Here is a 20,087-nt window from a genome sequence, read left to right on the forward strand (position 1 = left end):
CGATTGATGGAGTGCATTTTATACGTACAAATCGCTCATTTTCGAGCTTGAAAAAAATCGAATCCTTAAGTGTTTTTGATATATTTTTGTGTTTTTCTTTGTTATTAGATATTTATCATTATATTTATAAGTATTTTACATCAATGGAGCGATTTTGGGATGATTGAAGATTTTTCAGACGAATTAGAGCTAATCAAGAAATATGGCGTCTTCTTCTGCATGATTTGAGATTCTAAAGTGACGATTCTGGATAAATTCTTTCAACCATTGGATAAAGCTCTATCTTAGCTTTCCAACGCATATTTTTTTTTGCGAATATCGGACATTGGAGCAAGAAGATACGGCCGATACAAAAACAATGCGCCCGTCCGGAAGCAATGTGCACGTCGCGCGGATCTCCATACCACCAGTGCGCGCCGCAAACCCTTGACACGCTCCCGCACGTTTCTTTCGGGTTTTGACAGATTTTCTTTCCATTTTTTTTTGGGCCATTTGAACCCTTCCAAATGCCCAATATGCTCCGAAAATCACCCATTGACTTATATATATTTGATTTTGCGCTCTCAAAAACACATATTTCTTTTTGTTTAAGTTTCTCTTTTATTGTTTGGTTGTTTTAGAGCTTTTGGAAGAGAAAAAAAACGTTTTTCGACGGAATTGACAACCCGACGAATTCTACTTCTCCGAATTCATTCGTTCTTCTTTCTTCTCTTCTTTGATTTATTTTACTGCTCTAAATTATTATTGAACATCAATTTTTTTAATATGAATTTTCTTTTGCTTTCAATATTTATTTTTTTGCTTTTACTTATTCTGTTATGTTTAGCGTTGATTATGAACACCATTAGAGGCTAAATTTCTTATGAGGTTGCAATGTAACCGGGATTGATAATGGACGGGGGGTTTGTTAGGGTTAGATAATTATTGTTTGCTTCATTATTATGGATTGCTTGATATGAATTGTTCTTAATTATTTCTAGTGCTTGATCACCATTAGAGTGGTTATCTAGGATTGTTTAGCTACACGAGAGAGAGTAAATTATCGTGCTTTTGTTCATGTCTTCATAGTTTATCCTAGATTGGTAGAAAATCCAGGTAATTTATATAATCTCTTGAACTGTTGTCGTATTGCGTGTAGTTGTTTTAATAGGATTTGAGGCCAAGAGAATAACAATCCGTCAACTACATAGATTTGCTAGAACACTCGAGAGAGGCTAGTGAATAATTTTGATAGAGTGAGATTAGCATCCATAAGAGTAAATTTTGTTGTTCGAACCTGATACCCCCGACCTAGTTAGTTCCGCTGAAATCGTGACCCCTACTTTCTTTTATCCGAAAAGCTCGTTTTTCATTAGTAGTTTAAATCCATATATCATTCACATTGAAATTAATTCGCGTCAAGCTAAGGAAGTCGCTAAAATAACTAGCCCTCATGGGATCGATACTCATACTTCGTACCATATTACTTGAGCGATATGTACGCTTGGGTGTGTGATTTATTTGCAACAACGATCGGGAACCAAACTTGGAGCTTGTTATGGCGTGTTGGATCGTTTGTGGCATAGATTTTAGTTTGGAAAAATAAATTGTAACAGTTGTTGAAGTCGAAGCTGCAAGAAATCTGGTAGCACTGTTAATGTTTGTAAATTTCAATAAACAATGGTTAATTTCTATAAATAACAAATATTATGTGTCAAATTAACCAAAATAAACAAGTGATAAGTTGCGTAAAAATGAGATCTCAGATTCAATAAAATTATGTGTCAAATTAACCAAAATAATCAAATGACAAGTTTTGAAAAACAAAAAACAAATCTCAACATCTTCAATTCGAATTCTAATTTCAAAAACACATATTCAAAGACCAATTTCCAGAAATTCAATAGTGTCATCAAATCAATATACAAATATGAAAACCTATAATCTTAAATCCAATTATATTTCATGTTTTTCGGAATCTAAAAAACATCAATTAAGAAAACCCTAAATTGATAATTTTATTGCCCAAAAATTGTTTCTTTTCTAAATTGTTTGTTAATTGTTTTTAATCACGTTTCTTTGAAACTTGGGAGGGAGTGTTAAAAATTATCAACTATATTACTTTTTTTTTTCCTTAAAATATACATGTTATTAGCAGAGACAAATCATGTAATGTAAAAATTATCATATATTAAAATTAGTTATTATTTTTTTTTTTGAAATATTGATTATTTTGAAATTTAGCCGTTACAAGTGACCTAATATAAGTGACCTAATATAAGTGACGTAATATGAAACTTAATACGTATAATTTTTCAAAAAAAAAAAAAAAAAGCCAGTAGCCACCCAATAGAAAAGTCGCGTCTATTCAGTTTCCCATCATTGAAATCTGCAAAACATCAAACGTTTCAAATCTCGGTGTTTGAAACTTAAATATCGCTGTCATTTTTGTTCATTAAGTTGAAATACAACTTTGCTCTCTCTCTCTCTCTCTCTCTCTCTCTCTCTCTCTCTCAATATTCGCTTTTCAAAAGTTACGTAAAAGTAGAACTAAACTACTGTTGGGTCATCTTCGTGCATGTATACATATAATCATATACAACGTATATACATAATACAAGTTACAACCAAGTAGTTACGAATGAAACTATTATTATTTTTTTTTTTGAAACGTGGGCAGCACCACCAGAAAATTATATTAAAACACTCACATAAGTGGCGGAGGAAAACCGTGGTTACATCAATGACTAATACCACGAAGGTCGTTCTCGGCTTCGTGTAACACACACGGAGGAGCCGAATCCAACCAACGGGCGCCCGAAACAAAATTACAAGCATAGCTAGCAAGAACATGGGCAACCTTATTACAACCACGCGGGTGAAACATAAAGGATACATCCTCAAATCTAGGTAAGAGCATAAAAATATCATTTAAGACCATACCTAGTTCCGTAGCCGTCGCTCCGTGTTTCCGAATAGCCGAGATCACCTCAAGACAGTCCGATTGGATGATAATTACTACTGTTGAATAGTGACTTGGTATTCGTTTTTTCTCCCTCTCTGTTTTATGCATTTACTTGCTGCGCATCTTGTTAAATACAAAAAATTAGATAAATAATTAATTAAAATGTTTGAAATTGCTATAATTATAATTTTAACTAAATAATCATAAAAATGACGTGAATGAAAACAGTTATTTATTTAAAATTTATGTGTGTAAATATATGAAAATATAATGATTATTTATCTAAGATTTATGAAACTTAGCAATATCAAAATGTTAACGTGACTATTTACAAATCCTATTAAATATAGATTTTTCATTAATCTGACACAGAAGAAGAATCCTAGAACAATATATGAATGAGATGCGAATTATATTGTTTAGCGGCTTTAGCCATTCCATCACCTTTTTATAAAGTAAAATTATGTCCTTAATAAGAAAAAACTCATTTTCCTATTCCCAACGAATTTGTAATGGACTGCAAAAGGGCATTCACTCCATGCTTTCCCATTTTGCTGAACAATCAATAGTACACTTGTTTAATCTATCTTCTCCAATCCAAGTGATCATCATCATCATCATCACCACCATGGAGGCAACTATTCTCAAAGATAATGGAGCAACGCCTGCAGGAAGAAGAAGCTTAACCGATGTTGTCTTATCCTGGTCCATGAATGACGTTCTCAACAACAAGCTCTATAAAGGCCAGGTAAATAACTATAAATATAAGAATAAAAAAAAATCAAGCAAGCATAAATATTGTGTAAATATATCACGAGAAATGATTAGCTGTTGGTTTGGAAGCAACAGGTGAAGCAAATTCCAAGTACATTCTCGTCATCGCAAGAATACTTGGACTCATTCATCCCTCCACTCATCGAAGAAACTCGCGTTGCATTGGCTTCGAGCTTCTCGACTCTCTCCGATTCCTTTTGCTGCGAGATCAAGTCCATCCATGAATCCAAGGACTTTGACCCTCATAAAAGCCGATTGCTGTACACGGTTAGACTGAAAGAGTACATGAGAAAGAAGACGAGAGAGGACTACGACAGCGATGAAGACGAAGACGAGCACGCAATTGGAGACCTCGTTGCCTTAGCAAACGTGAAGCCGAGATGCTACGGCGATTTGGATCGCCCTGGTTGGCCTTACCTCGTCGCTCTCGTCACGGGAGTGAAGGATGATGATTTCATAGTCTCGATCCAGTCTTCGAGGCTAATACTTACCGAAGATCACAATGAGCATGACCGCAGAAGAAGAAAGAAAGAGAAAGACTCCCTTTATGCCGTGAAGCTCGTGAACTTGACCACCAACACTCGCATTTGGTCTGCTCTAAACTCCAATCCTGTAACCGGGAATTTCAGAATCATCGACAACTTGCTTCGCACACCCTTCGTGGTAGGCATGTAACATAGTACTTAATTTTTATTTATTAATGATGGCAACATTTATTGATTAATTAATTCGTTCTCTTTAAAAGGACACCGAAGATTGTAGTCTCTGCCAATGCAAAGAGTCTTCGTCAGAAAAACATCAATCACTCGTCTCTTCGGACTTAAACGAATCTCAGAAGGCCGCAATTTTGAGCTGTATCGACACGAAAGAGTGTCGTCATGAAAACAGCGTGAGACTGATTTGGGGACCGCCCGGGACGGGGAAGACTAAGACGGTCGGGTGTCTTCTCAACACTCTGCTTGAAGCCAAGTGTCGAACGCTGACTTGCGCTCCCACTAACATTGCCACATTGGAAGTCACAAAGCGCGTCGTCGAAGGATTTTCGGGATATGGACTTGGGGATGTCATCTTGGTCGGAAACAAGAAGAGGATGAAGATCAAGAGACGCCCAGAGCTCCACAACGTGTTTCTTGACTACCGTGTGAAAATACTCCAGAAGTGTTTCCGCCCTGTTTCTGGGTGGAGTGTCAATCAGGCTTCTATGATTTCTCTTCTCAAGGATCCGGAGAAGCCGTATCAACTGTACTTGAGAGACATGGCTGTGAAGACAATAGAGGATGGTCAAAACAAAGATGAAGAAGAGAAGATAGATAATTTGAGGGATAGTGAGAGAGATAGCTATGATTTGTTGAAAGACAAGATTAGTGGAAAGAAAGAGTGGAAGCAAGTTGTTACTAAGAGCTTAAAAGGGAACCTGAAGGTTGAGACAATGAATGCGCCTTGGAGTTTCGAGGAGGATAGAAAAAATGAAGAAGCAACTACCAAGAATTTGGGGAATAGTAAAAGACAAAGAGACAAGTTTAGTCACAAGAAAGAGTGGAAGCAAGTTATTACCAACAATTTAAAAGGAAACGAGAAGGAAGACGAGAAAATCAATCCTCCTCCTATGAGTTACGAGGAGTTTGTGAGGACGAAATTCAAAACAGTTGCACAGCGACTTTATTTCTGTATAGATAATCTGTACATACACTTGCCTACTTCTTGTATTTCGCTCGAGGTAATGAAGCAGATGTTTGCAGCTTCCGCTTTCCTGAAGCAACTCGAAAACTTGCTTTGTTTTGTTTCGGACAAAGATCTAAAAAAAGCCTTCGGAGAAGCTTCTCCAGTGACAATAGAAAATGTCTTTCAGGATTTCAGCTTTGCGAGGGAAAAGAGCCTCGCAGTCCTAAAGTCGCTGCCTATGAATTTCATCGGACTAGATTTCACCGAGAGCTTCATGGAAGACAGAAATATGAACATTAAAGCGTTTTGTTTGAGAAGCGCATACCTGATATTCTGCACTGTGTCGGGTTCTTCAAAACTGTACGGGGCGGGACTAAAAAATCCTTTCGAAATTCTTGTTATCGATGAAGCAGCTCAGCTCAAAGAGTGCGAATCGGCAATTCCTCTGCAACTTCCTGAAATTCGGCACGCCATACTCATAGGAGACGAGAAACAACTTCCTGCAATGGTCCAAAGCAAGGTCATTCTCATCCATTTTACATCTTACACTTTTTAAGTCATTATATATTAAATGTTTTTTTTTTATGTGTCACAGATATCAGAAAAAGCTGATTTTGGAAGAAGTTTATTTGAGAGATTGGCTTTGCTTGGGCACAAGAAACTTCTCCTTAACGTGCAACATAGGATGAACCCGTCCATAAGCAAATTTCCCAACCGCGAATTTTACAACAATATGATTTTAGACGGTCCCAACGTTAAGCTCAAAAGTTACCGAAAAAGTTTCCTTCAAGGAGATATGTTTGGCTCTTACTCATTCATAAACGTACCACACGGAAAAGAGCAGTTCGATAAGAAGCACAGCACGCAAAACATGGTCGAGGTCGCCGTGGTTGCAGACATAATTTCGAGCCTCTACAAAGGTACATTAGCAAGATTTCTATATAGCTTGGCCTTGTAATTATGGTTGAGAATAATGCTTTGTTAATTAATGTTTTGAAGAATATCTGCGCACGAAGAAGAAAATCAGATTGGGAGTGATTTCACCTTACAAGGCACAAGTTCGTGCCATGACCGAGAAATTTGGGAAACGATACAGCTCAGACAATGAAAGCGAATTCTCTCTGAGTATTCGCTCGGTTGATGGGTTTCAAGGCGGCGAAGAGGATATCATAATCATTTCTACTGTTAGATGCAATGTGGGTGGATCAGTGGGTTTTCTTTCGAATCTTCAAAGAACAAATGTGGCTCTAACACGTGCAAGGTAAAATCTTCACATATGTCTGATTGAACGAAGACTTTTATTTCAGTCTCGTGATATGATATCGATTTGTAGTCTAGAAACAGGTATCGTGTTGATTTGATCACTTGTAGTCTAGAAAAGCCTTTTCTATGTAGATTTACCCTCTTGTAACATGCTCTCAAGTAAGTTTCCGTTAATTTATTCAAATGAGTATCATCGGTGTGTAAGCATATTCTCGAGCAAGTTTCTGATGAAATATGTAGTCTGGAAAGAAAAGGGACATATTTCGTGCTTTCGGGCAAGTATCTCGCGAGATGTCTTTGAGCACGTTTTTAATGAATTAATGCTGTGTGTAGTCCAGAATTTAGTCTCTTCGTGACATGTTATCGAGTGCGTTTCCAATAAAAACGAAGATAAGGAATTAATGTGTGTAGTCCTAGAAAGTTTTCTCGAGTTAATTTTTAAGCAACTTGCGCAGATATTGCCTTTGGATCGTGGGAAGTGGAACAACTCTGGGAAACAGCAATTCGGTTTGGAGTAAAGTAGTGACCGATGCCAAGGAGCGTAAATGTTTCCACAATGCCGAAGAGAACCAAAGCTTGGCACAAGCCATTATAGCTCATTTGTTGGACATCAACCGAATTGATTCCCTAATTGCATTTGGCTTGCTACTCTTTCAAACTGCCAAATGGAAGGTACATTTTAATGCATTTTTTAAAAAATAAAATACTTACGCAAATTGTGAAATAAAGGTGAGCTTCACGGAGGGGTTTTGGAGATCACTGAGAAGATATAGAGATGACTTGCTGCACAAGAAAGTGTTCTCTATATTGGAAAAGCTTTCAAACGGATGGCGTTTAGAGGCAGACGACAAGCGGAGGAAAGGGTTGGTCCACGTCGGTAGCTCAACGTTATTCATCGAGAATTACGAGGTCTCCAAAAAGACATTCCTCGTCTGGGCCGTGGACGTGGACATAGACTATTCCTCCAATCACTATACTCAGGTCCTAAAAGTTTGGGACATTTTGGAAGCCAAAGATGCGCCAAAGCTAGCAGATCAACTCAACATCTTCTACGGAGGTTACACTATCGACAAGATGAGCCGTTGCACGCACAAGCTCACTAAAGGGTATGCATTTCTTATTTCTGTTAATTATTTTATTTTTTGACGAACAAGCGTGTTCGAAATGTTGATATAGGGATTTGGTTGTTCCAATGAGATGGCCGGTCAACTCGGCAGCAGAGTCACTGTCAAAGCCGCTAGCTTCGCTCAGCCTTAGAGATAAACCCGAAACATCTTCGATGAATACCAGGTGGGCACTAAATTATACTTTCACACAATGTTTGAAGGAAGAAAAAAAAAAGTAAAATCAACCACATTAGGATCAAAATTAATACGTGAAAAAGTGACCCCCATGCCATACGAATTGGATTTGTGAATTTTTGGTTTTATTTATCTAATTCTGTTGTATTGATGTGGGAGTCAGAAATCAGAGGATGTATCAAAAGAGCAGGTCCACTGGTACAGAACAAGTTTGGCGAGTCAGGTTAGATTGAATGTGAATGTCCTTAACCTGATCATTCGACACAATCTGGTTTCTGATAATGTATCTATCGTCTTCTAACTAGTAAACATGAATATGCCCCTCCCAATTTCTGTAAAGCTTTTTTCCATGGCGTTTTTATGGTTGCTATTCAAATCCTACTACTAAGTAATCATCCATCAAAATTCAGTGAAAGAGATTTGAATTTGTGGATGGCTTGACATTTGATTCCAAATTCACACCTGAACTGGGGATAAAACACGTAATATCTAGTCTAACCATGTAAGATAGGTGTAATTCATGATTAATCTGTTAGAATATTGTTAGTTTCCCAGTATATAAAGCTAATCACTTAAAATCTATATAATTCGTTAGTATAAATATTTATGTGCTAGCATGGATGTTCTAGTCTTTTGTATTTGCTTTATTGGATCAATCTATTTTAAGATAAAAATCAAATGCCATGCATGAATGAATCCGACAAGTCAACATCATAAGGTATGAGGGTGATGGCTGTTGGACCTATTATTTCTCAAAGCCCATTACGTGGGGTTTGTAAGTGGGAAAGAATTGTGGCCCTGAGATAATTCTTATAGGTTAATTAATAGAAGGTAAATTCCTATTGTACCCTGATGGTGAGTCTATATAAAGAGAAACCTTATGGATTGGTCATCTCTCAACCTATTACGTAGTTTTTCTCTGCCATAAAAAAAAACTCTAAAGTCTAAAGAGGTCAAGAGAGAGAAACCAATTCTGGTGATTATGCGCTGTCGTCACCTTCATTCTTGTCATGGATCGAGGTAGGTTTTTCTCAATCCCTAATGTTCTGTGAAAATCATGTAGTTCTAATATCTTGGCTATTAGGATCGTTTAAATTATGCTTACATGTGATATCAGAGCCTTGATTGTGAGTTATTGATTTTCCGTTCATTGTTTTATTAATCTGCGATGTTCAATTTGTCTGATAATATTATGCTTCGCACTAATGTTTTTCGGATTCATGAAATTGATCGAGTGATAACATCGCCCTTACCGATATGAATTTTTTTTTTATTTGTTTTATTCGCCGTTCAACGATGCAGTATGAATCCTTCTTAATTTATTTAATCGTTATGAATCTACTGCTGTCTTTGTTTGCCGATCAAGCCTTCGCCGATTAATATCATTGGGCCAAATCCATGGCCACTTAAATTGCTTTATTATGAAATCTATAATCGCACATGCTTTAAGAAATTCATATTGACTTTTGTCACGTGGAGTGATATTTGATGAATCCTTTTTGCCTTTTCGTTATGTATGTTTTGATAATGGATTATTAGATCAAATTGATATTATGTTCGTCAGAGATAGTGCTTTAAATATTATTGTATTATGAATGAGCAACTACTACTTTTGATGCCCTTAATTGAGTTATGTGCATCAATTTTTGTTCTGTATTCATCATGTATCTCTGTAAGAATTGGTAAGGTTTATGTATGCCGATTATCATGTGCATGACGTTTATAGCATTAAGGTTTTATTGTATCAGATTTGAAATTGAAGTGTGAAATTGCTATGGTATCATTATTTGTGACGATGTGCATTAGTCAGATAAAATACACAGTTTATGAGTCAAATATATATTTTTTTGTATGCTTTGGTGTGAATGGAATGATATATTTTGCATGCTTGCTTATAATGTCAAATGCACAAATTTTGTACCTTTAAGCTAATTAATATCATGATCCTCTTAATGCTATAGTCATAATGTTTTGATTCATAAGATCGTTGACAATATTTGTTTATACTCAAATCTGATCCTCATTATTGAGTATGTGAATAAAGCTTACAATTTATTTGGCAAGTTAGAAATTGTATCAGCTTAAATCTGATCACCAAAGTGATTTGGTTTTATAAAGTTTTATGTTGCCAATGATGATATTAATTATAGAATAAAGTTTTATTTATTTATTTTGATATCCATATTATGATTAATTTGCTAGTCACCAAAGTGGCCAAATTATAAAGTTTTATTTGGGTACCAAATTAAATAAATTCAATTACTCATGTTTATGTAATGCTTTTAAATTTAATGACATTATGATATTTTTAAAGTTTATCATGAGTACATTGAAGTTCATAGTCATAAAACTTTTCGGATCGCCCAAAGGTTGATTATTCGTTTTATAATTCATGAACATTATGGTGGTAAATTGATATGCTTGGTTAGGTATGTTTAGTATATCCAAATATTGCAAATATATCTAATTGAAGTATATCAATTACCTATTATGTTAAAAATATTTAATTTGAGCATCAGTTATGTTATCTTATTGTATGTATTGTTGTTTCGCCCAAAGGTAGCTTCAATATATATCTTATGTTTATTTCATGTGTTCTGAATGTGTATTATAGATTAGGTTTATTACTCAAAGCAATAATGTGTGAGCATATTTTATGTAATTTGTTGCCTATATTCATATTTCTCATCACTCGCAAGCTACGTCTGTTATTAAGTTCAATGGTCTTAATTTCTCTGAATGGCCTGAACAAGTTCAGTTTCACCTCGGTGTTCTGGATCTTGATTCGGCCCTCTTAAGTGAGGAACCCGCTGCTCTTACTGATGCTAGCAGTGCTGACCAAAGATCTTTCTATAAAGCTTGGCAAAGATCTAACAGACTTAGCCTAATGTTTATGCGAATGACTGTAGAAGACAACATCAAGTCCACATTTAAGAAAACTAAAAAAAAAAAAAAAAAACTAAGGAATTTATGAAGTTTGTGGAAGAAAGCTCTCAGTCTGACTCGACTGATAAGTCACGGGCTAGGGCACTAATGGGTAAGTTAATCACCATGAAGTTTGATGGTTCTCGTACCATGCATGAGCATGTTGTCGAAATGAAGAACATTGCAGCAATACTGAAGACCATGTGAATTGAAGTGAATGAAAATTTCCTAGTAACGTTCATCCTCAATTTCTTACCTCCTGAGTATGGCACATTTCATGTGCATTACAACACTCTGAAGGATAAATTAAATTTGCATGAATTATAATGTATGCTAATTCAAGAGGAAGCGAGGCTTAAGAAACCGGGAAATCATAATGCCAATCTCGTTGGTGATAAAGGAGCTAGAAAGAAATCATGGAAGATCGGAAAGGGCAAGCAAGAACTATCAAAGAAAGAAATCATGGAAGACCGGAAAGGGCAAGCAAGGACTATCAAAGCCTAATGAGTCATCTGCCCAAATCCACAAGAAGGAACAAAGCAATGATGTGTGTCGGTTCTGTAAAAAGACTGGACACTGACAGAAAGATTGCCTAAAACGTAAGGCATGATTCGAAAGAAAGGGTAAGCCTAGTGCTTTTATATGTTTCGAATCAAATTTCGCCGAAGTTCCTTATAATACTTGGTGACTTGATTCTGGTTGTACCACTCATGTTTCAAATACGATGTAGGGATTTCTTATGACCCAAACCATAAGCAAAAAATGAAAAATTCATCCTCATGGGAAACAGAGCCAAAGTTCAAGTTGAAGCCATTGGAACCTATCGTTTAGTCCTAGACACTGGGCATCATTTAGACATTTTTCAAACTTTTTATGTTTCTTCTGTCTCTCGCAATTTGGTTTCCATATCCAAACTCGATAAAGCTGGGTATTCTTTTAATTTTGGGAATGGATGTTTCAGTTTATTCAAACAAAATCCTTTCTTGGGTTTTGGTATTCTTTGTGACGGTTTGTACAAATTAAAGCTTGATACATTTTTTGCTGAAACTCTTTTAACCGTGCATCATAATGTTGGTACTAAAAGTGGTTTATCTAATGAATCATCTGCTTACTTGTGGCATAAATGTTTGGGTCATATATCCAAAGAAATAATCGAAAGATTGGTGAAGAATGATATCCTACCTGATTTGGATTTTACCGATCTTGGAATTTGTGTTGAGTGTATTAAGGGAAAGCACACAAAACACACACTTACGAAAGCAGCCACAAGAAGCTCACAGCTCCTTGAAATTATACATACCGATATTTGTGGGCCATTTGACATTCCATCACTTGGTGGAGAAATGTATTTCATCACTTTTATCGACGACTTTTCACGCTATGGATATGTCTATTTGTTGCATGAAAAATCTCAATCGGTAGATATCCTAGAGGTGTTTGTCAATGAAGTTGAAAGACAATTAGATAGAAAGGTAAAAATTGTCAGGTCTGACAGAGGTGGTGAATACTATGGAAGATATGATGAAAGTGGACAGTGCTCTGGTCCATTTGCTAAGTTCCTAGAAAGCCGTGGCATCTGTGCTCAATACACTATGCCAGGAACACCACAACAAAATAGTGTAGCAGAAAGGCGTAATCGTACTTTAATGGATATGGTTAGGAGTATGTTAAGCAATTCTTCTTTACCCAAATCTTTGTGGATGCATGCTTTAAAGACCACTGTATATTTATTGAACAGGGTTCCCAGTAAGGCAGTTCCTAAGACATGTTGTGAATTGTGAACAGGAAGAAAACCTAGTTTAAGGCACCTGCATGTTTTTGGTTGCCCAGCGAAAGTAAGAATTTATAATCCACATGAAAGGAAACTGGACTCAAGAACAATCAGTGGTTTCTTCATTGGTTATCCAGAAAAATCTAAAGGGTATCGATTCTATTGTCTTAACCATAGTGCGAGAATTGTTGAAACTGGTAATGCTAGGTTCATCGAAAATGGTGAAGTCAGTGGGAGTTTGGAACCACATAATGTGGAAATCCAAGAAGTTAGAGTGCAAGTACCTTTGCCTCTACATTCTTCTCAAGTTGTTGTTCATGTTCATGTTGACCATGATAATGATCTACTAGAACAACAAATTAACGATCAAGCACCACTGAATGATGTCGCACCAAATGAACCTATCATAGATGAACCACAAGAAGTCGCATTAAGAAGATATGAAAGAGAACGAATATCCGTTATTTATGATGATTATGTGGTTTATCTATAAGAGTCGGAATACGACTTAGGAATTGATAATGATCCAGTTTCGTTTTCACAAGCCATAGAAAGTGAGAATTCTATTAAGTGGCTAGACGCTATGAAAGAAGAGCTAAAATCAATGGATCACAACGAAGTTTGAGACCTTGTTGTAAAAGAGTTGGGTGCAAGTGGGTCTTCAAGACCAAAGTCGACTCAAATGGCAATATCGAAAGACATAAGGCTCGACTCGTTGCCAAAGGTTTTACTAAAAAAAGATAAGGTTGATTACAAAGAGACTTTTACTCCTGTCTCTAAAAAGGACTCTCTGAGGATTGTTATGGCTATGGTAGCTCATTATGATTTAGAGCTCCATCAAATGGATGTGAAAACTGTTGGGAATATTGCCCACTTGAAGATAATGATTACTAAATTCGATAATAAGATTACTTTATTAGCATTATATGATTAGTGGATTGAGTTCTAAACAATTAGAATCAGTAACAACTATCTTCCATAGCCTCCGTATCTAACTGAGTCACATGCTGGGCACCTGAGTTCGGGCGAGGTCGATGACTGATATACGCCTGGAAAGCTATATCTAAAGTCATATATGTGGAACACATAGTGAAGGCTGATCACTATGTGGGAGCATTCTACACTTGTGGTAAGTGTACGACCTGGACAGGTCTTGGTGTAGATGTGTCGTTTAAGGACCGTTATGACACACTAACCGAGGTCACTATTATGGTCACAGTGAGACTTGATCTAAATCCTGAAGTGATCATGGACACTAGGTTATGTTACTGAGCTCTTTGACTCATTCGCTAAAAGGCTATTCATGCTAATCACAGCTTATGTCTTGGGAGTTTTCTCAGAGCATGATTAGAGTGGGAAATGATTTACAGATACTGAATCCAGCCTTCCTGAAAGAAGGTTAATGTTCACTCACCTAAGGGTTGATTCCAGAACCGATAGATTGCTAGCACTTTCGAAGTAACGTTCGAAAGAATCTTTCGCTGGGGAAGCAACAATGCTTAGGGCTGATATGTATCAAAAGAAGTATAACGGAAAAATTGACTTCTCTTGACACGGGTTGAACCTGGAGGATCTTGATCACGAACTGACTATATCAGTGGACACTCGTCACGATGAGTAAATATAATTCTAGTATAAAGGAGAGTTCAGTCTTGGCTTACAAGGTGGAGTACTTGACCAAGATTAGACGAATCTATGGAAAAAGAGAAAGGACTATTTCGTCTTTTTCATCGGATTTGTTAAGCTTTTATTACTAGGTCCATAGTCCCCGATTCGGCTCTGATAAAGGCGGATAAGAACTTTGTTATAATAATGTTTATCATTATTAATCTCACATGCTGTAATCGTGATTGACAGCATTAATTCTGGAAAACGGGTATTCGCAGAATTAAATAAATATTTATGGTAGAATTGTTTATTTATTGTTTGATCAAGTAAATAAACAATTATTAATTATTTGTTTATTGTTGGACCAAGTAAATAAATAATTAATTGGGTTTTAAGCAATTGAGCCTTGCACAAAATATGAAAATCGAATTTGGGAATTTTGGCACTAGGGTTTGCGCAAATCCACTTGGCCGTGTGCCTAAAATTCGAATTTCATAATATTGGTATTTACCAATATTTTCTCTTTAGTTGTTTAAATAAAGGAGAGAGAAAAATATAAGATATTGTCCTATATTTTCTCCTTATTTAAAGGAAAGTATTTAGGAGAATATTTAGGAGAATAATATATTCTCCTTTATTATCTCACTAAATAAATTATTCTCTATTTAAATAAAAGAATAATATTCCATAGATATTGATCTGATGGATGAGAGAAAAAGTAGGATTCACTTGTTGAGATCCAATGGCCTAGATTTAATCCACTAGTGTGAACACAATAAAAGGAAATAAAATATTCTGGAAGATTCCATGAATATCTCCTTTTTACTACTATAAATAGGGGTTCATGAGAAGGCAAAAAAAAGGATTTTGACCTAATAATTTCGTGCATTCTAGCCTCCTTGGCCGTGCGAAATTCTCTCTCTCTTCCCCTCGGAAATTCGTTTCCATTCTTAGTAAAATAAGAGCGAGATCTCGAAACACCTAGTTTCGTGATCTAGTGAGATAAAGACTGTGCCCACTCATCTTTCTTATTCGTCTCGGAGATTACGTTTCGGAAGACTAAGGGTGTCATCCTCGAGTCCTTCATTAAGACGACTCAAGACGAAGACGGATTGTGAAAGCTTTCAATTCGTGAGCCAAAAACTGTAAGTATTCGTTTTTCGCTCTAATCGGTTGCTTGATAAATATGCTCTCGTGAATTAAATTAATTAAACATAACTAGATCTTGTTAATTATAACCATAATTTAATTAGCTTATGATCAGCGTAATTAATTATTTTTTCCGCATTAATATGGTTATATGGTGGAATCATCTCAAACGAGTCGCATCGGAGCGATCGTTCGTGTCCGATGCGAGCTCGATTCCCCGACAAGTGGTATCAGAGCGATTGTTCATGTCTGATACCCACTTGATTCCCCAACAAAAACTGACTTTCTGAATGAGAATTTAGATGAAGAAGTGTTCATGGATCAGCCTAAAGGTTTTGTGGTTGACAGAAAGGAACATATGGTGTGTAAACTGAAGAAGTCAATATACAGACTTAAACAAGCTTCCCGACAATGGTACCTCAAGTTCAACGATACCATCACATCTTTTGGATTTAAGGAAAACATCGTTGATCGATGTATATATATGAAGATCAGTGGGAGTAAGTTTATAATTATGATTTTGTATGTTGACGACATTTTGCTTGCTACTAACGATCTTGGTTTATTACGTCAAACCAAAGATTTTCTCTCTAAGAATTTTGAAATGAAGATATGGGTGAGGCATCCTATGTGATCGGGATAGAAATATCTCGTGATGGATCACAAGGATGGTTGGGATTGTATCAGAAAGCATATATTGATATAGTTCTAGAGAGATTCAAGATGGACAAATGGAAGAATTATTTGTGATCATTGGAAGGCTGCAAAGAAAAGTACTGAGGTATCTGCAAGGATTGACGGATCGTATGCTCACTTATAAAAATCTAATAACCTCAAGGTGATTGGAAATTCAGATTCAGATTTTGCCGAATACATGGATTATAGAAACACCACGTTCGGCTATTTGTTCCTTTCAACCGAATGAGCAATTTAATGAAAAATAGTGCAATGCATAATGATTGCACGCCCTATGAAAGTTGAATTCGTAGCATGCTTTGAGGCTACAGTTCATGGCTTATGAATGTGGAACTTTATTTTAGGACTTGGAATTGTCGACACTATCGCCAAGCCGCTGAAAATTTAATGTTAATTCCGCAACAATCTTCTTTTTCATTAATGACAAGTATTAGAAATGTGCTAACCATATGGAATTAAGATACTATGTCGTTAAAGAAGAAATTCAGAGACAAAAATGTGTCAATCAATCACATTAGCACAAAACTTATGGTTGCAGATCCATTAACGAAAGGATTGGCCCCAAAGGCATTTATTGAACATGTCGAAAGAATGAGGATCCTTTGATGTCATCGTTGATGTTATTTCTATGTTTTATGTGATTGACACTTTTGAGCTCGTTTATTTTGTTTCCGATATGAAGTAATGAATCTTGTTTTATTTTATGATTAGTATATACATGAATGCATTATGTGATCAAGATTCGTTTTGTCTCTAAAAAGGACATTATTGTCGGACCGTTAATGAATACCTTATTATGTGTCTTATTAAGTGTGAATCTAGTATTGTGATACATAGAAGGGACTATGTCGATAAATTGACGTACAACCGTTATGATCTTTTTTAGTTCTCACGCTTGATAATGACTTTATGATGTAACCGATATTATGATTGATTTATCTTATACTATGTGCACTTATGTTTTATTATTAAGCTACATGGTATGCAATGACACATGGGCCAAGTGGGAGAATGTTGGACCTATTATTTCTCAAAGCCCATTACGTGGGGTTTGTAAGTAGGAAAGAATTGTGGCAAACGTGTATTTACTTATTGGTTTAATAATAATAATGAGATAATTCTTATTGGTTAATTAATAGAAGGCATCTCCCAACCTTTTACGTAGTTTTTCTCTGCCATCAAAGAAAACTCTGAAATCTAAAGAGGTCAAGAGAGAGAAACCAATTCCGGTGATTATCCGCTGCCGTCACCGTCATTCTCGTCATGGATCGAGGTAGGTTTTTCTCAATCCCTAATGTTCTGTGAAAATCATGTAGTTCTAATGTCTTGGCTATTAGGATCGTTTAAATTATGCTTACAATGGCATCTCTGAATAATTGATAGTTGTATTGTTTCTCTAAAAAATATTGAAGAGACAAGCAAGAAGATGTTGAGCCCTCGGTGGTCGGAAGTCAAAGCGAGACCAAGGTGACAGACGGAGACGAAAGTTTGGTTAATGAAAGCGCTCAAATGTCGCTTCCATGTGTCTTCTTCAAACTCGGCGTCGTTGAACTTGTTTGACTTAACTTCTAGTTTAACTAATCTTACTCTAATGACTTGTGGTAGTGACCTCATGGATCCATATGAACAAAACTTGAGCTAGCATACTTGGACTCAAAAGTTCATAAACCTTTTCCAAGTTCTAGTTTAATGTCAACGGACTCTACTAAAAAGCTAACACTGAAAATCTCTCAGTTCAAATGAATATATTTTCTAATCAAGAATTCTACTTAATTGTGATGATTTGATCCATTGAATATTATCTATGTTTACCCTTCATGAATATCATCAACTAGATGGGATTTACAAAATTACGATTTTACCCTTCTAGTTGTTATTTCCTCAACTCCTTTGTCGCTTGTGAATAAGTTAGAAACAATGTATTGACGAGGAGCTAACAAGTCACATTGATTCATCCAAAAGAGTCATGACTCAATTTGGACACTAGCCAGTTCATTTATTCACATTCCAAGGAACAAAACACGAGGTGATATACATTGCATTTCAGCAATCTTGTACATGGATTCCATATCTATGAGATCTTCACAAAGTTGTTCATGGCATCTTCATAACTTAGTACTTCACCAATAAGTCTTGTCTATATCACATAGTGAATCTAGAACTCATACTTTCTCAAATGAGGGTACGTAGGCTATGAAATGACATGTCTCATTTCAGGATTGAGGTAAGCATGATGCAGTTCATACATAGTGACTCTGATACAGAAGATGTTAAATGGTTTGTTCTTACAATGTCTTTTATTAATGCACTGGTCAATTCAGTATCTTCAGAAGATACCTAGGAAGAACTATAGAGTCTCCAACTATCTATGTCTCATAGCCAGACATCATAGATTCCCTTAACAATCATACTGAGATCAATAGCCATTTGATCCTTAGATTGTGAATATACTGTTTTAAGCAAACCATGAAGAGTTTGTTCATGCAAATCTATATTTGACTCTTCATTTGTTGTTAGGTTTGTTTAAGGACTAAAGACTAAGGTTTATCATAAAGCTTCAAACAAACAAGGAAGAATGAATGAAAGTTTCAACTTTTATTAATTATTCAGCAGTTACAAGCAAGAGTCTTCTTAAGACTTTATTACATCAAATGTATATAAGCTATGACTACTACTCTTCTTGTGGGCACCAATGCCAACAAGTGAAGCGCCGTTGAGTACTTTCATTTAAGAGAGGGCCACGAAGGTGACTCTAAATCTTGTGACAGTTGCACTTTTCATTAGTGTTGGGGATCGTGGGTTGTAAACAACAAGTATAACCCTCCCACTTAGTTTTTTGAGTTGGCACATCGTCTCATATATGTTTGGAAACACATTTCCTTGTATATAGCGAGATAGAGTGGAAGGCACAAGGTTGTTAGTGCGTGGATAGCAGTGTTAGTGCATAAATGCACAATGTACATACTCAGACATTTTCCTATTTTCTACTAGGAAAAATGTATGAGGGAAGTGTGAATTTCTAACTCACTTGAACACTTGAAGTTTGAGATTACACATCTTCTTGCATCCTTTTGTCGACTAGTCTATGAGGAGACCTCCCAGTTAAATTTTCAATAGCAAATAGATTTTGAACATAAGTAATATAGATATAGTTTTAAAAACATTTTGAAAACATATTTGATTTGGATGACAAAACATTTTCAAGTTTGATAATGAAAACAATTTTTCAAAATTCAAACTAATTTTTGTAAAACCTCAATTTCAAGTAAATATTCAAAAAATCAAAACTTTCAATCTTACACATTATGTTTATAATACTTAGAAAAACATTTTTGCTCAAGGAAATTTTTCCATTTGAGTTCTAGAACTCTTGGAGTGGGATCCGGGATTCGAAATTCAAAAAGTTTTAGAAATCCTGGAATCCCGGGCAGCGATCACTTCGGAGTAAAAATAACGTACACGGCGACTCCAATGTCCAATTGAGCTAATTTCAACTGTGTTGTAAAGTAGACTCACATGCCTTTAATTCGGTACAAGAACCATTCAAATCCAAGTTCCGAGCAGAGAGATACGTCCATTTTACTGTAGGTATTCTTAAGCTCAAGGAAATCTGGACAGAAATTCGGTCGGGACTTAAGTGCAAAAGATTTAAGTGTAACGAAACATTTTATTGAGATGTTAATTCTTTTAGATGTGTCTTATTAACAAGGTAATAGTATAGCACAAGAGAAAATAACAACAAAAATAAAACAAGCAAGTAAATAAACAAAGCAAGCAAGACAATATTACTTGTTCATGAAATTACCCGAAATTTCTCAAACTTAACAAAACGTGATTTTGATTATGAAAAAATTAAAAAAAAAATTAGAACTGATTCTAATGTATTTTAGTATCATCCCAAAGGTGTAGAAAATCAACATGCTTTTTAATTTAAAGGCACGAGCAATAAATTAAAAAAAATCTAAAAAACAATTCTAGCAAATTCATTACCCAA

General features: G+C 35.8%; 1 protein-coding gene across 1 annotated transcript; it reads left to right on the forward strand.

Annotated features, from left to right (window-relative positions):
* The first annotated feature begins 3,450 nt into the window (after nucleotides 1-3,450).
* On the forward strand, nucleotides 3,451-17,653 carry LOC149402330 (uncharacterized). The gene is made up of 11 exons (XM_089608323.1): nucleotides 3,451-3,692; nucleotides 3,794-4,381; nucleotides 4,464-5,900; nucleotides 5,976-6,300; nucleotides 6,380-6,641; nucleotides 7,099-7,315; nucleotides 7,373-7,749; nucleotides 7,820-7,933; nucleotides 8,108-8,167; nucleotides 17,259-17,366; nucleotides 17,506-17,653. Exons 1-11 carry the CDS (start codon nucleotides 3,483-3,485, stop codon nucleotides 17,651-17,653), a joined length of 3,846 nt encoding a protein of 1,281 aa, XP_089464449.1. The 5' UTR covers nucleotides 3,451-3,482.
* Nucleotides 17,654-20,087: the final 2,434 nt, after the last annotated feature.

This window comes from Urtica dioica, chromosome 3, assembly GCF_054948205.1.
Source record: "Urtica dioica subsp. dioica isolate 48M chromosome 3, U.dioica_male_clone48M_v1_H2, whole genome shotgun sequence".
NCBI lineage: Eukaryota > Viridiplantae > Streptophyta > Magnoliopsida > Rosales > Urticaceae > Urtica > Urtica dioica.

What these genes read in the sequence shown, in the direction of transcription:
- LOC149402330 (XM_089608323.1), top strand. Translation starts at nt 3,483, where the DNA reads ATGCTTTCCCATTTTGCTGAACAATCAATAGTACACTTGTTTAATCTA. An exon ending in ACAAGCTCTATAAAGGCCAG is followed by an intron (nt 3,693 to 3,793) that starts GTAAATAACTAT and finishes TGGAAGCAACAG; the next exon opens with GTGAAGCAAATTCCAAGTAC. An exon ending in GAACAAGTTTGGCGAGTCAG is followed by an intron (nt 8,168 to 17,258) that starts GTTAGATTGAAT and finishes CCTTTTACGTAG; the next exon opens with TTTTTCTCTGCCATCAAAGA.